The 23257-nt window shown below is 61.1% G+C and overlaps 1 protein-coding gene across 1 annotated transcript; it reads left to right on the plus strand.

The window, feature by feature from the left end:
• Positions 1–970: 970 nt before the first annotated feature.
• On the plus strand, positions 971–22153 carry LOC132323016 (latent-transforming growth factor beta-binding protein 4-like; the record flags this gene model as incomplete). The annotated part of the gene is made up of 12 exons (XM_059837791.1): positions 971–1084; positions 1765–1780; positions 4320–4445; positions 5841–5966; positions 9542–9661; positions 11114–11239; positions 11312–11437; positions 13251–13373; positions 16390–16521; positions 18297–18428; positions 19259–19384; positions 21826–22153. Coding segments are annotated over 12 exons (1512 nt in total), but the record flags the coding sequence as incomplete, so codon positions are not given.
• Between the last annotated feature and the right edge of the window lie 1104 nt (positions 22154–23257).

Consider the following 23257-nt stretch of genomic DNA (forward strand, 5'->3'; position numbering starts at 1 on the left):
CCCAAAAATCCCCAAAAAATCCCCAAAAAAATTCCCAAATATCCGCAAAAAATCCCAAAAAAAATCCCCCCAAATCCCCAAAATTCCCAAAAAATCCCCAAAATCCCCAAAAAAATCCCCAAAAAATCCCCAGAAAATCCCCCAAAAATCCCCCCAAAAATCCCCAAAAAATCCCCAAAAAATCCCCAAAATATCCCCCAAAAATTCCCAAAAAATCCCCAAAAAAACCCCCAAAAAATCCCCATAAATCCCCAAAAAATCCCCAAAAAATCCCCAATAAATCCCTAAAAAATCTCCCAAAAAATCCCCCAATAAATCCCCAAATATCCCCAAAATCCCCCAAAAAATCCCCAAAAAAATTCCCCAAAATCCCCAAAAAAATCCCCAAAAAATCCCCAAAAATCCCCCAAAAAATCCCCTAAAAGTCCCCAAAAAATCCCCATTAAATCCCCAAAATCCCCAAAAAATCCCCCAAAAATTCCCCCAAAATCCCAAAAAAATCCCAAAAATCCCCATAAATCCCAAAAAAATCCCCACAAAATCCCCCCAAAAATCCCCAAAATTCCCAAAAATCCCCCAAAATCCCCAAAAAATCCCCAAAATCCCAAAAAATCCCCAAAAAATCCCCTAAAATTCCCCAAAAATCCCAAAAAAATCCCCAAAAAATCCCCAAAATATCCCAAAAAATTCCCAAAAAATCCCCCCAAAAAACCCAACCAAATCCCCAAAAATCCCCAAAAAATCCGCAAAAATCCCCCCAAAATCCCCAACAACAAACCCCAAAAAATCCCCCAAAAAATCCCCCAAAAAAATCCCCAAAATCCCAAAAAAAATCCCCAAAAAATCCCTCCAAAATCCCCAAAAAATCCCCCAAATATCCCCAAAAAATCCCCAAAATCCCCAAAAAATCCCCAAATCCCCAAAATTCCCCTAAATCCCCCCCCAAGACCCGGCAGTGTCCCCGTGCCAGCGCGACCCCTCCGTGTGCGGCCCCGGGCGCTGCGTGCCCCGGGGGGGAGGGGGCTACACCTGCCTGTGCCGGGGGGGGCTTCTGGCTGAGCCCCCAGGGGCACGCACTGCGTGGGTGAGTGGGGAGGGGGCTCGGGGGGGGATTTGGGGGGGTCCTGGGGGGGGGTTAATGGGGTCCCAGGAGGGATTTGGGGGGGATTTGGGGGGGGTCTTGGGGGGTTTGGGGGGATTTGGGGAGGATTTGGGGGGGGTCTTGGGGGGGTTTGGGGGGGATTTGGGGGGGTTTGGGGGGGATTTGGGGGGGATTTGGGGGGGATTTGGGGTGGATTTGGGGGGGGATTTAGGGGGAATTTGGGGGAGTCGTGGGGGGGTTCTGGCTGAGCCCCCAGGGCACGCACTGTGTGGGTGTGTGGGGGAGGGGGCTCGGGGGGGGGATGTGGGGGGTCCTGGGGGGGGTTTGGGGGGGGTTTTAGGATCTTTAAAGGGGTCCCAGGAGGGATTTGGGGGGGGATTTGGGGGGGAGTTTGGGGGGATTTTAGGGTCTTTAAAGGGGGTCCCAGGAGGGATTTGGGGGGGATTTGGGGGGATTTAGGGAGGATTTGGGGGGGGAATTTGGGGAGGATTTGGGGGGGGATTTAGGGGGGATTTGGGGGGGGTCTTGGGGGATTTGGGGGGATTTGGGGGGGATTTGGGGGGGATTTTGGGGGGGGGTCTTGGGGGGATTTGGGGGGATTTGGGGGGAGTTTTGGGGGGGATTTGGGGGGGTCTTGGGGGGGGTTCTGGCTGAGCCCCTAGGGCACGCACTGCGTGGGTGAGTGGGGAGGGGGCTCGGGGGGGGGGATTTTGGGGGGTCCTGGGGGGTTCAGTTGCTACCTGCCCCTCAACCTGTGCCCACCTGAGTTCACCTGTGCCCATCTTTTGCCCACCTGAGCTCACCTGTGCCCACCTGTCCCCATTACCTGAGCTCACCTGTCCCCATTACCTGAGCTCACCTGTGCCCACCTGTCCCCATTACCTGAGCTCACCTGTGCCCACCTGAGCTCACCTGTGCCCATCACCTGTCCCCATTACCTGAGTTCACCTGTGCCCATCTTTGCCCACCTGAGCTCACCTGTGCCACCTGTCCCCATCACCTGAGCTCACCTGTCCCCATTACCTGAGCTCACCGTGTGCCCACCTGTCCCATTACCTGAGCTCACCTGTCCCCCGTTACCTGAGTTCACCTGTGCCCATCTTTGCCCACCTGAGCTCACCTGTGCCACCTGTCCCCATCACCTGTGCCCACCTGAGCTCACCTGAGCTCACCTGTGCCACCTGTCCCCATCACCTGTGCCCACCTGAGCTCACCTGAGCTCACCTGTGCCACCTGTCCCCATCACCTGTGCCCACCTGAGCTCACCTGAGCTCACCTGTGCCCACCTGTCTCCATCACCTGTGCCCACCTGTCTCCATTACCTGAGCTCACCTGTCCCCATTACCTGAGCTCACCTGTGCCCACCTGTCCCCATTACCTGAGCTCACCAGTGCCCACCTACCCCCATTACCTGAGCTCACCTGTGCCCACCTGAGCTCACCTGTCCCCATCACCTGTGCCCACCTGAGCTCACCTGTGCCCATCACCTGTCCCCATTACCTGAGCTCACCTGTGCCCACCTACCCCCCCTTACCTGAGTTCACCTGTGCCCATCTTTGCCCACCTGAGATCACTTGTGCCACCTGTCCCCATCACCTGTGCCCACCTGTCCCCATCACCTGTGCCCACCTGAGCTCACCTGAGATCACCTGTGCCACCTGTCCTCATCACCTGTGCCCACCTGAGCTCACCTGAGCTCACCTGTGCCCACCTGTCCCCATCAGCTGTGCCCACCTGTCCCCATTACCTGAGCTCACCTGTGCCCATGTTTGCCCGCCTGAGCTCACCTGTGCCCACCTGTCCCCATCACCTGTGCCCACCTGTCCCCATCACCTGTGCCACCTGTCCCCATCACCTGTGCCCACCTGTCCCCATTACCTGAGCTCACCTGTGCCCACCTGAGCTCACCTGTGCCCATCACCTGTCCCCATTACCTGAGCTCACCTGTGCCCATCTTTGCCCACCTGAGATCACCTGTGCCACCTGTCCCCATCACCTGTGCCCACCTGAGCTCACCTGAGCTCACCTGTGCCACCTGTCCCCATCACCTGAGCCCACCTGTCCCCATTACCTGAGCTCACCTGTGCCCACCTACCCCATTACCTGAGCTCACCTGTGCCCACCTGAGCTCACCTGAGATCACCTGTGCCACCAGTCCCCATTACCTGTGCCCACCTGAGCTCACCTGAGCTCACCTGTGCCCACCTGTCCCCATCACCTGTGCTCACCTGTCCCCATCACCTGTTCCCACCTGTCCCCATTACCTGAGCTCACCTGTGCCCACCTGAGCTCACCTGTCCCCATTACCTGAGCTCACCTGTCCCCATCACCTGTGCCCACCTGTCCCCATTACCTGAGCTCACCTGTGCCCATCACCTGTCCCCATTACCTGAGCTCACCTGTGCCCATCTTTGCCCACCTGAGATCACCTGTGCCACCTGTCCCCATCACCTGTGCCCACCTGTCCCCATTACCTGAGCTCACCTGTGCCCACCTACCCCCATTACCTGAGCTCACCTGTGCCCACCTGAGCTCACCTGTGCCCATCACCTGTCCCCCTTACCTGAGCTCACCTGTGCCCATCACCTGTCCCCCTTACCTGAGTTCACCTGTGCCCATGTTTGCCCACCTGAGATCACCTGTGCCACCTGTCCCCATCACCTGTGCCCACCTGAGCTCACCTGAGATCACCTGTGCCACCTGTCCTCATCACCTGTGCCCATCACCTGTGCCACCTGTCCTCATCATCTGTGCCCACCTGTCCCCATCACCTGAGCTCACCTGTCCCCATTACCTGAGCTCACCTGTCCCCATTACCTGAGCTCACCTGTCCCCATTACCTGAGCTCACCTGTGCCCATCTTTGCCCACCTGAGCTCACCTGTGCCCACCTGTCCCCATCACCTGTGCCCACCTGAGCTCACCTGAGATCACTTGTGCCACCTGTCCCCATCACCTGTGCCCACCTGTCCCCATCACCTGTGCCCACCTGAGCTCACCTGAGATCACCTGTGCCACCTGTCCTCATCACCTGTGCCCATCTTTGCCCACCTGAGCTCACCTGTGCCCACCTGTCCCCATCACCTGTGCCCACCTGAGCTCACCTGAGCTCACCTGTGCCCACCTGTCCCCATCACCTGTGCCCACCTGTCCCCATCACCTGTGCCCATCACCTGTGCCCATTACCTGAGCTCACCTGTGCCCACCTGTGCCCGCAGACATCGACGAGTGCCGCCAGGTGCCCCCTCCCTGCTCCCCGGGCCGCTGCGAGAACTCCGTGGGCAGCTTCCGGTGCCTCTGCGGGCCCGGCTTCACCTCCGAGCCCGCGGGCACCGAGTGCCGAGGTCAGCGCACACCTGGGCACACCTGGGTGCGCCCCAAACCACACCTGGGCACCTCAAACCACACCTGGGCACACCTGGGCGCACCTGGGCACACACCAAACTGCACCTGGGCACCTCAAACCACACCTGGGCACACCTGGGCACACCTGGGTGCACCCCAAACTGCACCTGGGCAGCTCAAACCACACCTGGGCACACCTGGGCACACCTGGGCACACCTGGGCACACCTGGGTGCGCCCCAAACCACACCTGGGCACCTCAAACCACACCTGGGCACACACCTGGGCACACCTGGGCACACCTGGGCACACCTGGGTGCGCCCCAAACTGCACCTGGGCACCTCAAACCACACTTGGGCACACCTGGGCACACCCGGGCACACACCAAACCACACCTGGGCACCTCAAACCACACCTGGGCACACCTGGGCACACACCAAACTGCACCTGGGCACCTCAAACCACACCTGGGCACACCTGGGCACACCTGGGCACACACCAAACTGCACCTGGGCACCCCAAACCACACCTGGGCACACCTGGGCACCTCAAACCACACCTGGGCACACCTGGGCACACCTGGGCACACCGCAAACTGCACCTGGGCACCTCAAACCACACCTGGGCACACCTGGGCACACCCCAAACCACACCTGGGCACCTCAAACCACACCTGGGCACACCTGGGTGCACCCCAAACCAAATTTGTGCCCCCCCCCAAACAACACTTGTGCCCACTTGGGCCCACCTGTGCTTGCCTGCCCTCACCTGTGCCTACCTGTGCCCACCAAACCTCATCTGTGCCCTCACCTGTGCCCACCTGTGCCCACCTGTGCCCTCCCAAACCCCACATGCACCCACCTGTGCCCACCTGTGCCCTCCCAAACCTCACCTGTGCTCACCTGTGCCCTCCCAAACCTCACCTGCGCCCTCACCTGTGCCCACCTGTGCCCTCCCAAACCTCACCTGTGCCCTCCCAAACCCCACCTGCACCCACCTGTGCCCTCCCAAACCTCACCTGTGCCCACCTGTGCCCACCTGTGCCCTCCCAAACCTCACCTGTGCCCTCCCAAACCCCACCTGCACCCACCTGTGCCCCCCCAAACCTCACCTGTGCTCACCTGTGCCCTCCCAAACCTCACCTGTGCCCACCTGTGCCTACCTGTGCCCTCCCAAACCCCACCTGCACCCACCTGTGCCCTCCCAAACCTCACCTGTGCCCTCACCTGTGCCCACCTGTGCCCTCCCAAACCTCACCTGTGCCCACCTGTGCCCACCTGTGCCCACCTGTGCCCACCTGTGCCCCCCCAAACCCCACCTGTGCTCACCTGTGCCCACCTGTGCCCACCTGTGCCCTCACCTGTGCCCTCACCTGTGCCCACCTGTGCCCCCAGACGTGGACGAGTGCGCCCAGAGCCCCCCGCCCTGCGCCCACGGGCGCTGCGAGAACCGGCCCGGGGGCTACGAGTGCGTCTGCCCGGGGGGCTACCGGGGGTCTGGGGGCAACCAGCCCTGCCAGGGTGAGTGGGGGGCACTGGGGGGCACTGGGATCAAACTGGGAGGGACTGGGATGGACTGGGGGGGACTGGGAGGGACTGGGAGGGACTGGGGGGCACTGGGAGGGACTGGGATGGACTGGGAGGGACTGGGATGGACTGGGAGGGACTGGGATGGACTGGGAGGGGTCTCTGTGCCCGGGGGGCTACCGGGGGTCTGGGGGCAACCAGCCCTGCTAGGGTGAGTGGGGGGCACTGGGGGGCACTGGGATCAAACTGGGAGGGACTGGGAGGGACTGGGATGGACTGGGATCAAACTGGGATCAAACTGGGAGGGACTGGGAGGGGCCTGGGAGGGGGCACTGGGGCAGTGGGGAGGGGGCTCTGTGCTGTGGGGTCCGTGGTCCTTGAGGTCACCACCCATGGGGTCCCCGTGAGCTGTGGTCACCCTTACAGGGTCACCATGACCTGGGGTCCCCCTGATGTCCCCAATGTCCCCTCAGACATCCAAGAGTGCGAGGACTTGGGGTCACCACGGCTTGGGGTCACCACGGCTTGGGGTCACTTTTACAGGGTCACCATGACCTGTGGTCACTCAGGGTCCCCCCGATGTCCCCAGTGTCCCCTCAGACATCCAAGAGTGTGAGAACTTGGGGGTCACCATGGCTTGGGGTCACCACGGCTTGGGGTCACTCAGGGTCCCCCCGATGTCCCCGATGTCCCCTCAGACATCCACGAGTGCGAGAACTTGTGGGTCACCACACCATGGGGTCACCACGGCCTGTGGTCACTCAGGGTCCCCCGATGTCCCCGATGTCCCCTCAGACATCCACGCGTGCGAGAACTTGGGGTCACCACGGCTTGGGGTCACTCTGTTATGGGGTCACCACGGCCTGTGGTCACTCAAGGTCCCCCCGATGTCCCCAACGTCCCCTCAGACATCCACGAGTGCGAGAACTTGGGGGTCACCACGGCTTGGGGCCACTCTGTCATGGGGTGACCATGGCCTGTGGTCACTCAGGGTCCCCTGATGTCCCCAATGTCCCCTCAGACATCGACGAGTGCGAGAACTTGGGGTCACCACAGCTTGGGGTCACCACGGCCTGTGGTCACTGCTGTGGCGTCACCACGGCTTGGGATCACTGCTATGGGGTCACCATGGCCTGTGGTCACTGTTATGGGGTGACCACGGCCTGTGGTCACTCAGGGTCCCCCCGATGTCCCCAACGTCCCCTCAGACATCGGCGAATGCGAGAACTTGGGGGTCACCACGGCCTGTGGTCACTGTTATGGGGTCACCATGAGCTGAGGTCACTCTGCTATGGGGTCACCACAACCTGTGGTCACTCAGGGTCCCCCTGATGTCCCCAATGTCCCCTCAGATATCCACGAGTGTGAGAACTTGGGGTCACCACGGCTTGGGGTCACTGTTATGGGGTCACCACAGCTTGGGGTCACTCTGCTGTGGGGTGACCACGGCCTGTGGTCACTCAGGGTCCCCCCGATGTCCCCAGTGTCCCCTCAGACATCGATGAGTGCGAGAACTTGGGGGTCACCACACCATGGGGTCACCATGGCCTGTGGTCACTCTGTCATGGGGTCACCATGGCCTGTGGTCACTGCTGTGGGGTCACCACAGCTTGGGGTCACTCTGTTATGGGGTCACCATGACCTGTGGTCACTCAGGGTCCCCCTGATGTCCCCGATGTCCCCTCAGACATCGACGAGTGTGAGAACTTGGGGGTCACCACAGCTTGGGGTCACCACGGCCTGGGGTCACTCTGTTATGGGGTCACCACGGCCTGTGGTCACTCTGCTATGGGGTGACCATGTCCTGTGGTCACTCAGGGTCCCCCTGATGTCCCCAACGTCCCCTCAGACATACACGAGTGCGAGAACTTGGCGGTCACCACACCATGGGGTCACCACGGCCTGTGGTCACTGCTATGGGGTCCCCATGGCCTGAGGTCACTGTTATGGGGTCACCGTGACCTGAGGTCACTGTTATGGGGTCACCACGGCCTGTGGTCACTCAGGGTCCCCCGATGTCCCCGATGTCCCCTCAGACATCGACGAGTGCGAGAACTTGGGGGTCACCACAGCTTGGGGTCACCGTGACCTGAGGTCACTGTTATGGGGTGACCATGTCCTGTGGTCACTTTTACGGGGTCACCACGACCTGTGGTCACTCAGGGTCCCCTGATGTCCCCGATGTCCCCTCAGACATCGACGAGTGTGAGAACTTGGGGGTCACCACACCATGGGGTCACCACGGCCTGGGGTCACTCTGTTATGGGGTCACCATGGCCTGAGGTCACTCTGCTATGGGGTCACCACGGCCTGTGGTCACTCGGGGTCCCCCCGATGTCCCCAACGTCCCCTCAGACATCCACGAGTGCGAGAATTTGGGGTCACCACACCATGGGGTCACCACGGCCTGTGGTCACTCTGCTATGGGGTCACCGTGACCTGAGGTCACTCTGCTATGGGGTCACCGTGACCTGTGGTCACTCAGGGTCCCCCTGATGTCCCCGATGTCCCCTCAGACATCCACGAGTGTGAGAACTTGGGGGTCACCATGAGCTGTGGTCACTCTGCTATGGGGTCACCATGGCCTGTGGTCACTCGGGGTCCCCCTGATGTCCCCGATGTCCCCTCAGACATCGACGAGTGCGAGAACTTGTGGGTCACCACACCATGGGGTCACTCTGTCATGGGGTCCCCATGGCCTGTGGTCACTGTTATGGGGTCACCACGGCCTGTGGTCACTCTGCTATGGGGTGACCATGTCCTGTGGTCACTTCTACGGGGTCACCATGACCTGTGGTTACTCTGCTATGGGGTCCCCATGGCCTGTGGTCACTCGGGGTCCCCTGATGTCCCCGATGTCCCCTCAGACATCGACGAATACGAGAACTTGGGGGTCACCACAGCTTGGGGTCACCACGGCCTGTGGTCACTCTGCTATGGGGTCACCATGAGCTGTGGTCACTGCTGTGGGGTCACCACAGCTTGGGGTCACCACGGCTTGGGGTCACTCTGTTATGGGGTGACCATGGCCTGTGGTCACTCGGGGTCCCCCTGATGTCCCCGATGTCCCCTCAGACATCGACGAGTGCGAGAACTTGGGGGTCACCACACCATGGGGTCACCACGGCCTGTGGTCACTGCTATGGGGTGACCATGTCCTGAGGTCACTCTGCTATGGGGTCACCATGGCCTGAGGTCACTGTTATGGGGTGACCATGTCCTGAGGTCACTGTTATGGGGTCACCACGGCCTGTGGTCACTCGGGGTCCCCCTGATGTCCCCGATGTCCCCTCAGACATCGACGAGTGCGAGAACTTGGGGTCACCATGAGCTGTGGTCACTCTGCTATGGGGTCCCCATGGCCTGTGGTCACTCGGGGTCCCCCTGATGTCCCCGATGTCCCCTCAGACATCGGCGAGTGCGAGAACTTGGGGGTCACCACACCATGGGGTCACCATGGCCTGTGGTCACTCTGTCATGGGGTCACCGTGAGCTGTGATCACTCTGCTATGGGGTCCCCATGGCCTGTGGTCACTCAGGGTCCCCCGATGTCCCCGATGTCCCCTCAGACATCGACGAGTGCGAGAACCACCTGGCGTGTCCCGGCCAGGAGTGCGTCAACACCCCGGGCTCCTTCCGCTGCCAGCCCTGCCCCGACGGCTTCCACCTGCGCCAGGGGCGCTGCGCAGGTACCTGCTGTCACCTCAGTGTCACCTGTGTCACCTCAGTGTCACCTCAGTGTCACCTGGTGTCCCCTTGGTGTCCCCTCGGTGTCCCCAGACTCCTGGGGACAGCCCTGCCCCGATGGTTTCCACCTGCGCCAGGGGCGCTGCGCAGGTACCTGCTGTCACCTCAGTGTCACCTGGTGTCACCTGGTGTCACCTGGTGTCACCTCAGCATCCCCTGTGTCACCTCTGTCCCCCTAGAGAAATGCATGGTGTCACCAACTCATGGTGTCACCAACTCATGGTGTCACCAACTCATGGCGTCACCAACTCATGGGGTCACCATTCCATGAGGTCACCATAACTTGGGGCCACCATGGCTTGGAGGACTTGGGGACCCCATAACTCCTGTCCCCATGTCCCCCTGATGTCCCCACGTCCCCCTGGTGACCCCGATGTCCCCCAGATGTCCCCACGTCCCCCTGGCGACCCCGATGTCCCCCAGATGTGGACGAGTGCTCGGGGTCACCACGCCATGGTGTGACCATGACCTGAGGTCATTCTGTTATGGGGTCCCCATGACTTAGGGGACTTGGGGACCCCATAACTCCTGTGGCCACCACCCCCTGATGTCCCCACATCCCCCTGGTGACCCCGATGTCCTCCTGATGTCCCCACGTCCCCCTGGCGACCCCGATGTCCCCCAGATGGGGACAAGTGCTCGAGGTCACCGCGCCATGGTGTGACCATGACCTGAGGTCATTCCGTTATGGGGTCCCCATGACTTAGGGGACCTGGGGACCCCATAACTCCTGTCCCCACGTCCCCCTGATGTCCCCACGTCCCCCTGGTGACCCTGATGTCCCCCTGGTGACCCCGATGTCCCCCAGACGTGGACGAGTGCTCGGGGTCACCACGCCATGGTGTGACCATGACCTGAGGTCAACACCATGGGGTCCCCATGATTTAGGTGACTTGGGGACCCCGTGACTCCTGTCCCCATGTCCCCCTGGTGTCCCCACGTCCCCCTGATGACCCCGATGTCCCCCTGGTGACCCCGATGTCCCCCAGACGGGGACAAGTGCTCGGGGTCACCACGCCATGGTGTGACCATGACCTGAGGTCATTCCGTTATGGGGTCACCATGACTTAGGGGACTTGGGGACCCCATAACTCCTGTCCCCACATCCCCCTGGTGTCCCCGATGTCTCCCTGGTGACCCAATGTCCCCCTGGTGACCCCGATGTCCTCCTGATGTCCCCACGTCCCCCTGGTGACCCAATGTCCCCCCAGACGTGACGAGTGCTCGAGGTCACCACGCCATGGTGTGACCATGACCTGAGGTCATTCTGTTATGGGGTCCCCATGACTTAGGGGACTTGAGGACCCCATAACTCCTGTCCCCACATCCCCCTGGTGTCCCCGATGTCTCCCTGGTGACCCCGATGTCCCCCTGGTGACCCCGATGTCCCCCAGACGTGGACGAGTGCTCGGGGGGCTCCCCCTGCGCCCCCCACGGCCGCTGCCTCAACACCGCCGGCTCCTTCCGCTGCGAGTGCCACCGCGGCTACCGCGCCACCACCGGCGCCACCGCCTGCCAGGGTGAGCGGGGACCCCCGCGGGGACGCCCCGGCGGTGCCACCACCCCCGGGTGACCTCCTGGTGGCCCCGCAGACGTCAACGAGTGCCTGGAGGGTGACTTCTGCTTCCCGCACGGCGAGTGCGTCAACACGGCCGGCTCCTTCCGCTGCCTCTGCGCCGACGGCTACGCCGCCACCGCCGATGGCAGCGCCTGCACCGGTGGGTGGCACGGCTGGGGACACCTGGGGACAGCGTGGTGGCACCTCGGGGGGCACCCGAGGGGTGGTGGTGGTGGTGCGGGGGGGTTTGGGGGTGGGGTTGTGCTGGTTGTGGTGTTGCCATCTCCATCCTGGTGGCCCCAGAGTTGTCCCAGTCCTGGTGTCACCAGGGTTGTCCCAGTCCTGGTGTCACCATCCCAGTCCTGGTGTCACCAGGGTTGTTCCAGTTTTGGTGTCACCATCCCAGTCCTGGTGTCACCAGGGTTGTTCCAGTTTTGGTGTCACCATCCCAGTCCTGGTGTCACCAGGGTTGTCCCAGTCCTGGTGTCACCATCCCAGTCCTGGTGTCACCATGGTCATCCCAAATCCCGATGTCCCAAACCCCAGACGTGGACGAGTGCCAGCGCGGGGCCGTCTGCGCCGGCATCAACCACACCCACCCCAAACCCCAAATCCCAAATCCTGATGTCCCAAACCCCAAATCCCAAACCCCAAATCCCAAATCCTAAATCCCAAATCCCAAACCCCAAATCCCAAACCCCAAACCCCAAATCCCAAATCCCAAACCCCAAATCCCAAATCCTAAATCCCAATGTCCCAAACCCCAAACCCCAAATCCCAAATCCCGATGTCCCAAATCCCAAATCCCGATGTCCCAAACCCCAAATCCCAAATCCCAAATCCCGATGTCCCAAACCCCAAATCCCAAATCCCAAATCCCAAATCCCGATGTCCCAAACCCCAAATCTCCCCCCAGACGTGGACGAGTGCCAGCGCGGGGCCGTCTGCACCGGCAGCAACCACACCCACCCCATTGCCACATCCCAAACCCCAAATCCCAAATCCCAAATCCTGATGTCCCAAACCCCAAATCCCGATGTCCCAAATACCAAATCCCAAATCCTGATGTCCCAAATCCCAAATCCCGATGTCCCAAATCCCGATGTCCCAAACCCCAAATCTCCCCCCAGACGTGGACGAGTGCCAGCGCGGGGCCGTCTGCACCGGCGGCCACCACACCCACCCCATTGCCACATCCTAAATCCCAAACCCCAAATCCCAAACCCCAAACCCCAATGTCCCAAATCCCAAATCCCGATGTCCCAAACCCCAAATCCCGAATCCCGATGTCCCAAACCCCAAATCTCCCCCCAGACGTGGACGAGTGCCAGCGCGGGGCCGTCTGCACCGGCAGCAACCACACCCACCCCATTGCCACATCCCAAACACCAAATCCCAAATCCCAAATCCCAAACCCCAAACCCCAAATCCCAAACCCCAAATCCCGATGTCCCAAATCCCAAATCCCGATGTCCCAAACCCCAAACCCCAAATCCCAATGTCCCAAATCCCAAATCCTGATGTCCCAAATCCCAAATCCCGATGTCCCAAATCCCGATGTCCCAAATCCCAAATTTTCCCCCAGACGTGGACGAGTGCCAGCGCGGGGCCGTCTGCGCCAGCAGCCACCACACCCACCCCATTGCCACATCCCAAACCCCAAACCCCAAACCCCAAACCCCAAATCCCAAACCCCAAACCCCAAATCCCAAATTCCGATGTCCCAAATCCCAAATCCCGATGTCCCAAACCCCAAATCCCAAATCCCGATGTCCCAAATCCCAAATCTCCCCCCAGACGTGGACGAGTGCCAGCGCGGGGCCGTCTGCGCCGGCGGCCACCACACCCACCCCATTGCCACATCCCAAACCCCAAACCCCAAATCCCAAACCCCAAACCCCAAATCCCAAACCCCAAACCCCAATGTCCCAAATCCCAAATCCCCATGTCCCAAACCCCAAATCTCCCCCCAGACGTGGACGAGTGCCAGCGCGGGGCCGTCTGCTCCGGCGGGCGCTGCCTCAACACCGACGGCTCCTTCCAGTGCCAGTGCCCGGCCGGGTTCCGCACCGACGACGCCAAGGCCGAGTGCCGCGGTGAGGGAGCGGGAACGGGAATGGGAACGGGAATGGGAATGGGAATGGGAACGGGAATGGGAACGGGAACGGGAACGGGAACGGGAGCGGGAACGGGAATGGGAATGGGAATGGGAACGGGAACGGGAATGGGAATGGGAACGGGAACGGGAACGGGAACGGGAACGGGAATGGGAATGGGAATGGGAACGGGGACGGGAATGGGAATGGGAACGGGAACGGGAACGGGAACGGGAATGGGAATGGGAACGGGAACGGGAACGGGAGCGGGAGCGGGAATGGGAACGGGAATGGGAGCGGGAACGGGAATGGGAACGGGAATGGGAACGGGAATGGGAACGGGAACGGGAATGGGAATGGGAATGGGAACGGGAATGGGAATGGGAACGGGAATGGGAATGGGAACGGGAATGGGAACGGGAACGGGAATGGGAACGGGAACGGGAACGGGAATGGGAACGGGAACAAGAATGGGAACGGGAATGGGAATGGGAATGGGAACGGGAATGGGAACGGGAATGGGAACGGGAATGGGAATGGGAACGGGAATGGGAACGGGAACGGGAACGGGAATGGGAATGGGAATGGGAACGGGAACGGGAGCGGGAAAGGGAATGGGAACGGGAATGGGAACGGGAACGGGAATGGGAATGGGAACGGGAATGGGAACGGGAACGGGAACGGGAACGGGAACGGGAATGGGAACGGGAACGGGAATGGGAACGGGAATGGGAATGGGAACGGGAATGGGAACGGGAACGGGAACGGGAGCGGGAATGGGAACGGGAATGGGAATGGGAACGGGAACGGGAATGGGAACGGGAATGGGAATGGGAACGGGAATGGGAACGGGAACGGGAATGGGAATGGGAACGGGAATGGGAACGGGAACGGGAATGGGAACGGGAATGGGAACGGGAACGGGAACGGGAACGGGAACGGGAACGGGAATGGGAATGGGAATGGGAACGGGAATGGGAACGGGAACGGGAATGGGAACGGGAATGGGAATGGGAATGGGAGCGGGAATGGGAACGGGAACGGGAATGGGAACGGGAATGGGAATGGGAACGGGAACGGGAACGGGAACGGGAACGGGAACGGGAATGGGAATGGGAACGGGAACGGGAACGGGAACGGGAATGGGAACGGGAACGGGAATGGGAATGGGAACGGGAATGGGAATGGGAACGGGAACGGGAATGGGAACGGGAATGGGAACGGGAATGGGAACGGGAATGGGAACGGGAATGGGAATGGAAATGGGAACGGGAATGGGAATGGGAACGGGAACGGGAACGGGAACGGGAATGGGAACGGGAGCGGGAACGGGAGCGGGAAAGGGAATGGGAACGGGAATGGGAACGGGAACGGGAACGGGAACGGGAACGGGAACGGGAACGGGAACGGGAATGGGAACGGGAATGGGAACGGGAACGGGAACGGGAACGGGAACGGGAACGGGAACGGGAATGGGAATGGGAACGGGAACGGGAATGGGAATGGGAACGGGAATGGGAACGGGAATGGGAATGGGAACGGGAATGGGAATGGGAACGGGAACGGGAACGGGAACGGGAACGGGAATGGGAACGGGAACGGAAACGGGAACGGGAACGGGAGCGGGAACAGGGACGGGAACGGGAACGGGAACGGGAATGGGAACGGGAACGGGAATGGGAACGGGAACGGGAACGGGAATGGGAATGGGAACGGGAATGGGAACGGGAATGGGAACGGGAACGGGAATGGGAACGGGAACGGGAATGGGAATGGGAATGGGAACGGGAATGGGAACAGGAATGGGAATAGGAATGGAACAGAATGGGAATGGGAACGGGAACGGGAATGGGAGCGGGAATGGGAATGGGAACGGGAATGGGAATGGGAATAGGAATGGGAATGGGAACGGGAACGGGAACGGGAATGGGAACGGGAATGGGAACATGAACAGGAACGGGAACGGGAATGGGAACATGAACGGGAATGGGAATGGGAATGGGAACGGGAACGGGAACGGGAATGGGAGCGGGAACGGGAACGGGAATGGGAACGGGAACGGGAATGGGAACGGGAATGGGAACGGGAATGGGAACGGGAATGGGAATGGGAATGGGAACAGGAATGGGAATGGGAATGGGAACGGGAACGGGAATGGGAACGGGAATGGGAACGGGAACGGGAACGGGAATGGGAATAGGAATGGGAATGGGAACGGGAACGGGAACGGGAGCGGGAACGGGAACGGGAATGGGAACGGGAATGGGAACGGGAACGGGAATGGGAATGGGAACGGGAACGGGAATGGGAACAGGAATGGAATGGGAACGGAACGGGAATGGGAATGGGAATGGAATGGGAATGGGAATGGGAATGGGAATGGGAACGGAACAGAACGGGAATGGGAATGGGAACGGGAACGGGAATGGGAATAGGAACGGGAACGGGAACGGGAATGGGAATGGGGAACGGGAATGGGAATGGGAACGGGAATGGGAATGGGAATGGGAATGGGAATGGGAACGGGAATGGGAATGGAATGGGAATGGGAACGGGAATGGGAATGGGGAACGGGAATGGGAATGGGAACGGGAACGGGAATGGGAATGGGAATGGGAATGGGAACGGGAATGGGAATGGGAACGGGAATGGGAATGGGAATGGGAACGGAACAGAACGGGAATGGGAATGGGAACGGGAATGGGAATGGGAACGGGAACGGGATGGGAACGGGAACGGGAATGGGAATCATGTCCCTGATTGTCCCCATGTCCCCATTCCCATGTCCCTGATCCCAATGTCCCCATTCCCATGTCCCTGATCCCGATGTCCCCGACTGTCCCCATGTCCCCATCCCAATGTCCCCACCCTGCCATGTCCCCGACTGTCCCCATGTCCCCACCCCGACTGTCCCCATCCTGCCATGTCCCCGACTGTCCCCATGTCCCCATCCCAATGTCCCTGATCCCGATGTCCCCGACTGTCCCCATGTCCCCACGCGCTGTCCCCACCCCAGACGTGGACGAGTGCCAGGAGTACGGGGCCGGGCTCTGCGGGGCGCAGCGCTGCGAGAACATTCCGGGCTCCTATCGCTGCGTGCCCGAGTGCCAGCCGGGATTCCGGCCCGGAGACGGCGGGGACTGCCTCGGTGAGGGAGCTGGGATTGGGGTTTGGGATTTGGGGATTGGGGATTTGGGGATTGGGATTGGGATATGGGATTGGGATATGGGATATGGGATTGTTCCTGAGTGCCAGCCGGGATTCCGGCCCGGAGACGGCGGGGACTGCCTCGGTGAGGGAGCTGGGATTGGGGTTTGGGATTTGGGATTTGGATTTGGGATTTGGGATTGGGGATGTGGGACTGGGATTTGGGATTGATCCCAAGTGCCAGCCAGGATTCCGGCCCGGAGACGGCGGGGACTGCCTCGGTGAGGGAGCTGGGATTGGGGTTTGGGGTTTGGGATTGGGATTTGGGATTTGGGATTGGGATTGGGGATTTGGGATTGGGGATTGGGATATGGGATTTGGGATTGTTCCTGAGTGCCAGCCGGGATTCCGGCCCGGAGACGGCGGGGACTGCCTCGGTGAGGGAGCTGGGATTGGGGATTGGGGATTGGGATTGGGATTGGGGATTGGGATTTGGGGATATGGGATTGGGGATTGGGATATGCGATTGTTCCTGAGTGCCAGCCGGGATTCCGGCCCGGAGACGGCGGGGACTGCCTCGGTGAGGGAGCTGGGATATGGGATTTGGGATTTGGGATTTGGGATTGGGGATGTGGGACTGGGATTTGGGGTTGATCCCAAGTGCCAGCCAGGATTCCGGCCCAGAGACGGCGGGGACTGCCTCGGTGAGGGACAGGGACACGGGGATTTGAGAATTTGGGATATGGGATATGGGACTGGGGATATGGGATATGGGGACTGGGCTGGGGACATTGGGATTGGGACTGGGATATGGGGACTGGGAGACCGGGATGGGAATGGGGACACGGGAATTGGGATGGGCACAGGGATCGGGATCATCCTGGGGTTCTGGATGTCCCCATCCTGCCATTGTGTCCTCGTCCTGCCATGTCCCCGATTGTCCCCATGTCCTCGTCCTGCCATGTCCCCGATTGTCCCCATGTCCCCATCCCAATGTCCCCATCCTGCCATGTCCCCATCCTGCCATGTCCCCGACTGTCCCCATGTCCCCATCCCAATGTCCCCATCCTGCCATGTCCCCGATTGTCCCCATGTCCCCATCCTGCCATGTCCCTGATTGTCTCCATGTCCCCATCCTGCCATGTCCCTGATTGTCTCCATGTCCCCACCCCGCTGTCCCCATCCTGCCGTGTGCCTGATTGTCCCAATGTCCCCATCCTGCCATGTCCCTGATTGTCCCCATGTCCCCACCCTGCTGTCCCCATCCTGCCATGTCCCCGACTGTCCCCATGTCCCCACCCCGCTGTCCCCATCCTGCCATGTCCCCGATTGTCCCCATGTCACCACCCCGCTGTCCCCATCCTGCCATGTCCCTGATTGTCCCAATGTCCCCATCCTGCCATGTCCCGGATTGTCCCCATGTCCCCACCCCGCTGTCCCCATCCTGCCATGTCCCTGATTGTCCCAATGTCCCCATCCTGCCATGTCCCTGACTGTCCCCATGTCCCCACCCTGCTGTCCCCATCCTGCCATGTCCCTGATTGTCCCCATGTCCCCATCCTGCCATGTCTCCGACTGTCCCCATGTCCCCATCCCAATGTCCCCATCCTGCCATGTCCCCGATTGCCCCCATGTCCCCATCCTGCCATGTCCCCGACTGTCCCCATGTCCCCATCCCAATGTCCCCATCCTGCCATGTCCCCGATTGTCCCCATGTCCCCATCCTGCCATGTCCCCGACTGTCCCCATGTCCCCATCCCAATGTCCCCACCCCAGACGTGGACGAGTGCCAGGAGTACGGGGCCGGGCTCTGCGGGGCGCAGCGCTGCGAGAACATTCCGGGCTCCTATCGCTGCGTGCCCGAGTGCCAGCCGGGATTCCGGCCCGGAGACGGCGGCGACTGCCTCGGTGAGGGAGCTGGGATTGGGGATTGGGATTTGGGATTTGGGATATGGGATTGGGGATTTTGGGATTTGGGATTTGGGGTTTGGGTTTTGAGGATTGGGATATGGGATTTGTGATATGGGATTGCTTCTGAGTGCCAGCTGGGATTCCGGCCCGGAGACAGCGGGGACTGCCTCTGTGAGGGAGTTGGGATTGGGGTTTGGGATTGGGGATTGGGGATTGGGGATTTGGGATTGGGATATGGGATTGGGGATATGGGATTTGGGATTGGGGATATGGGATTTAGGATTGGGATTTGGTATTGTTCCCAAGTGCCAGCCGGGATTTCCACCCTGGCACGGCAGGGACTGCCTCGGTGAGGGAGTTGGGATTGGGGTTTGGGATTTGGGATTTGGGATTGGGGATTGGGGATTGGGATTGGGGATTGGGGATATGGGATTTGGGATTGGGGATATGGGATTGGGGTTTGGGATTTAGGGTTGGGATTTGGGATTGTTCCTGAGTGCCAGCCGGGATTCCCACCCTGGCACAGCAGGGACTGCCTCGGTGAGGGAGTTGGGAATTGGATTGGGATTCAGGATTGGGGATTTGGGATATGGGATTTGGGATCAGGATGGGGATATGGGGACTGGGCTGGGGACACATGGATGGACATGGGGACACGGGGACAGGGATGGACACAGGGACAGGGATGGACACAGGGACAGGGATGGACACAGGGGTGGCCATGGGGACTCAGGGATTGGGCTGGGGACACAGAGGGACAAAAGCCAGCCCCAGGGGTGACCAAGGACCTCGGGATGTCCCCAACCCTTTGTCCCTCGCGGTGCCAGACGTGGACGAGTGCTCCAACGGGACCCTGTGCGGTGCCCACGCCACCTGCCACAACCTGCCCGGCTCCTTCCAGTGCGCCTGCGACCCCGGCTACGAGACCGCCCGGCACGGCCACCACTGCGTGGGTACGGCCACCACCCTGGGGACACCCAAATCCCAGTCCCCGTGTCCCAAATCCCTGTCCCCGTGTCGCTGTGCCCCAAATCCCTGTGTCCCCATTCCCATGCCAATCCCTGCGACCCCGGCTACGAGACCGCCCGGCACGGCCACCACTGCGTGGGTACGGCCACCACCCCGGGGACACGGCCACCGCCCCTGGGGACACCCAAATCCCTGTCCCTGTGCCCCAAATCCATGTCCCTGTGTCCCAAATCCCTGTCCCTGTGTCCCAAATCCCTGTCCCTGTGCCCCAAATCCCTGTCCCTGTGTCCCTGTGTCCATCCCAGTGTCCCCAGTCCCATCCCATCCCAGTCCCTGTGACCCCGGCTACGAGACCGCCCGGCACGGCCACCACTGCGTGGGTATGGCCACCAGCCCGGGGACACGGCCACCAGCCCTGGGGACACCCAAATCCCTGTCCCTGTGCCCCAAATCCCTGTCCCTGTGCCCCAAATCCATGTCCCTGTGTCCCCATTCCCATGCCAATCCCTGCCACCCCGGCTATGAGACCGCCCGGCACGGCCACCACTGTGTGGGTACGGCCACCAGCCCGGGGACACGGCCACCAGCCCTGGGGACACCCAAATCCCAGTCCCTGTGCCCCAAATCCCTGTCCCTGTGCCCCAAATCCCTGTCCCTGTGTCCCAAATCCCTGTCCCTGTGCCCCAAATCCCTGTCCCTGTGTCCCTGTGTCCATCCCAGTGTCCCCAGTCCCATCCCATCCCAGTCCCTGTGACCCCGGCTACGAGACCGCCCGGCACGGCCACCACTGCGTGGGTACGGCCACCAGCCCGGGGACATGGCCACTGCCCTGGGGACACCCAAATCCCAGTCCCTGTGTCCCAAATCCCTGTCCCTGTGCCCCAAATCCCAGTCCCTGTGTCCCAAATCCCAGTCCCTGTGTCCCTGTGTCCCTGTGTCCATCCCAGTGTCCCCAGTCCCATTCCATCCCAGTCCCTGCGACCCCGGCTACGAGACCGCCCGGCACAGCCACCACTGCGTGGGTATGGCCACCAGCCCGGGGACACGGCCACCAGCCCTGGGGACACCCTGGCCCTGGCCCTATGTCCCCATTGCCATCTCAAATCCCAGATTCCCCAAATTTCCAACTCCAAATCCCCCAAATCCCAAATCCCATAACCCCAAACCCCCCAAGCCCCAAATCCCCAAACCCCAACCCCCAAACCCCTCAAATCCCCCGAATCCCAAACCCCCCAAATCCCCAACCCCAAACCCCCCAAAACCCAAATCCCCAAACCCCAAACCCCAAACCCCAAATCCCAAATCCCAAATCCCAAACCCCCCAAATCCCAAATCCCCCAAATCCCAAACCCCAAATCCCAAACCCCAAATCCCAAACCCCAAATCCCAAATCCCCCAAACCCAAACCCCAAACCCCAAACACCCCAAACCCCAACCCCCAAACCCCCCCAAACCCCAAATCCCCCAAACCCCAAACCCCAAATCCCCCAAATCCCAAATCCCAAACCCCACAGACGTGGACGAGTGCCAGACCCTCCGTGGGGTTTGCGGGGCCGAGCACCCACCCCAACCCCTCTGCCCCCATTCCCCCATTCCCAATCCCAAACCCCCAAACCCCAAATCCCAAACCCCAAACCCCAAACACCCCAAACCCTAAACCCCCCAAACCCCAAACCCCAAATCCCAAATCCCCCAAACCCCAAATACCCCAAACCCCAAACCCCAAACCCCAAACCCCAAATCCCAAACCCCAAACACCCCAAATCCCAAACCCCAAATCCCAAATCCCAAATCCCCCAAATCCCAAACCCCCCAAACCCCAAATCCCAAACCCCAAATCCGAACCCCACAGACGTGGACGAGTGCCAGACCCTCCGCGGGGTTTGCGGGGCCGAGCACCCACCCCAACCCCTCTGCCCCCATTCCCCCCATTCCCACTCCCAATCCCAAACCCCCAAACCCCAAATCTCAAATCCCCCATTCCCCCAAACCCAAATCCCAAATCCCAAATCCCCCAAACCCCAAATCCCCCAAACCCCAAACCCCAAACCCCAAACCCCAAATCCCAAACCCCCCAAACCCCAAACCCCAAACCCCAAATCCCAAAACCCCAAACCCCAAACCCAAAACCCCAAACCCCCGAAACCCCAAATCCCCCAAATCCCAAACCCCCCAAACCCCAAACCCCAAACCCCAAATCCCAAATCCCAAACCCCAAATCCCCCAAACCCCAAACCCCAAATCCCAAACCCCACAGATGTGGACGAGTGCCAGACCCTCCGCGGGGTTTGCGGGGCCGAGCACCCACCCCAACCCCTCTGCCCCCATTCCCCCACTCCCAATCCCAAATCCCCCAAATCCGAAACCCCCCAAATCCCAAATCCCCCAAACCCCAAATCCCAAACCCCAAATCCCAACCCCACAGACGTGGACGAGTGCCAGACCCTCCGCGGGGTTTGCGGGGCCGAGCGCTGCGAGAACGTCGAGGGCTCCTTCCTGTGCCTGTGCCCCGACTCCCGGCAGGAGTTCGACCCCCGTCACCGGCCGCTGCGGGGCCCTGCCCACCCCACAGAGCCCCCAGATCGTCCCCCAAATCCCCCAGATCCGACCCCAGAGCCCCCAGGACCCCCAAATCCCTCAGAACCCCCAAATCCGACCCCAAAGCTCTGAAACCAGACAACAAAGCCCTGAAATTAGATCCCAAACCCCCCAAATCCGACCCCAAATCCCCCAAATCCGACCCCAAAGCCCCGAAATCCGACCCCAAAGCCCTGAAACCAGACCCCAAACCCCCCAGATCAGACCCCAAACCCCCCAGATCAGACCCCAAACCCCCCAAATCCGACCCCAAACCCCCCAGATCAGACCCCAAACCCCTGAAATCAGACCCCAAACCCCCCAAATCCGACCCCAACCCCCCCAAATCCGACCCCAAAGTCCCGAAACCAGACCCCAGACCCCCCAAATCCGACCCCAGACCCCCCAAATCCGACCCCAGACCCCCCAGATCAGACCCCAGACCCCACCCGGGGATTTTGGGGTGGCCTCGTGTTTCAGCCGGGCCTGCGGGGTCCTGGCCCCGAACGTGACCCGCCCGCAGTGCTGCTGCACCCTGGGGTGGGCGTGGGGGGCTCAGTGCCCCGGGCAGCCCTGCCCCGCACCTGGCACAGGTGAGGGACACCCCAAAAACCTCGGGGGGTTTGGGGTGGGGGAGATTTGGGGTGGGGATTTGGGGAATGAGGGGGATTTGGGGGGGATTTGGGGGGATTTGGGGGGATTTGGGGTGGGCGTGGGGGGGCTCAGTGCCCCGGGCAGCCCTGCCCCGCACCTGGCACAGGTGAGGGACACCCCAAAAACCTCGGGGGGTTTGGGGGGGGGGGGATTTGGGGTGGGTTTTGGGGAATGAGGGGGATTTGGGAGGGATTTGGGGGGGGATTTGGGATGGATTTGGGGGGGATTTGGAGGGGATTTGGGGGGATTTGGGGGGATTTGGGGGGGATTTGGGAGGGATTTGGGGTGGGCGTGGGGGGCTCAGTGCCCCGGGCAGCCCTGCCCCGCACCTGGCACAGGTGAGGGACACCCCAAAAACCTCGGGGGGTTTGGGGTGGGGGAGATTTGGGGTGGGGATTTGGGGAATGAGGGGGATTTGGGGGGGATTTGGGGGGGATTTGGGGGGATTTGGGGGGGATTTGGGGTGGGCGTGGGGGGCTCAGTGCCCCGGGCAGCCCTGCCCCGCACCTGGCACAGGTGAGGGACACCCCAAAAACCTCGGGGGGTTTGGGGTGGGGGGGGATTTGGGGTGGGTTTTGGGGAATGAGGGGGATTTGGGATGGATTTGGGGGGGATTTGGGGGGATT

Source organism: Haemorhous mexicanus, unplaced genomic scaffold (assembly GCF_027477595.1).
Source record: "Haemorhous mexicanus isolate bHaeMex1 unplaced genomic scaffold, bHaeMex1.pri scaffold_250_ctg1, whole genome shotgun sequence".
Classification (NCBI taxonomy): domain Eukaryota; kingdom Metazoa; phylum Chordata; class Aves; order Passeriformes; family Fringillidae; genus Haemorhous; species Haemorhous mexicanus.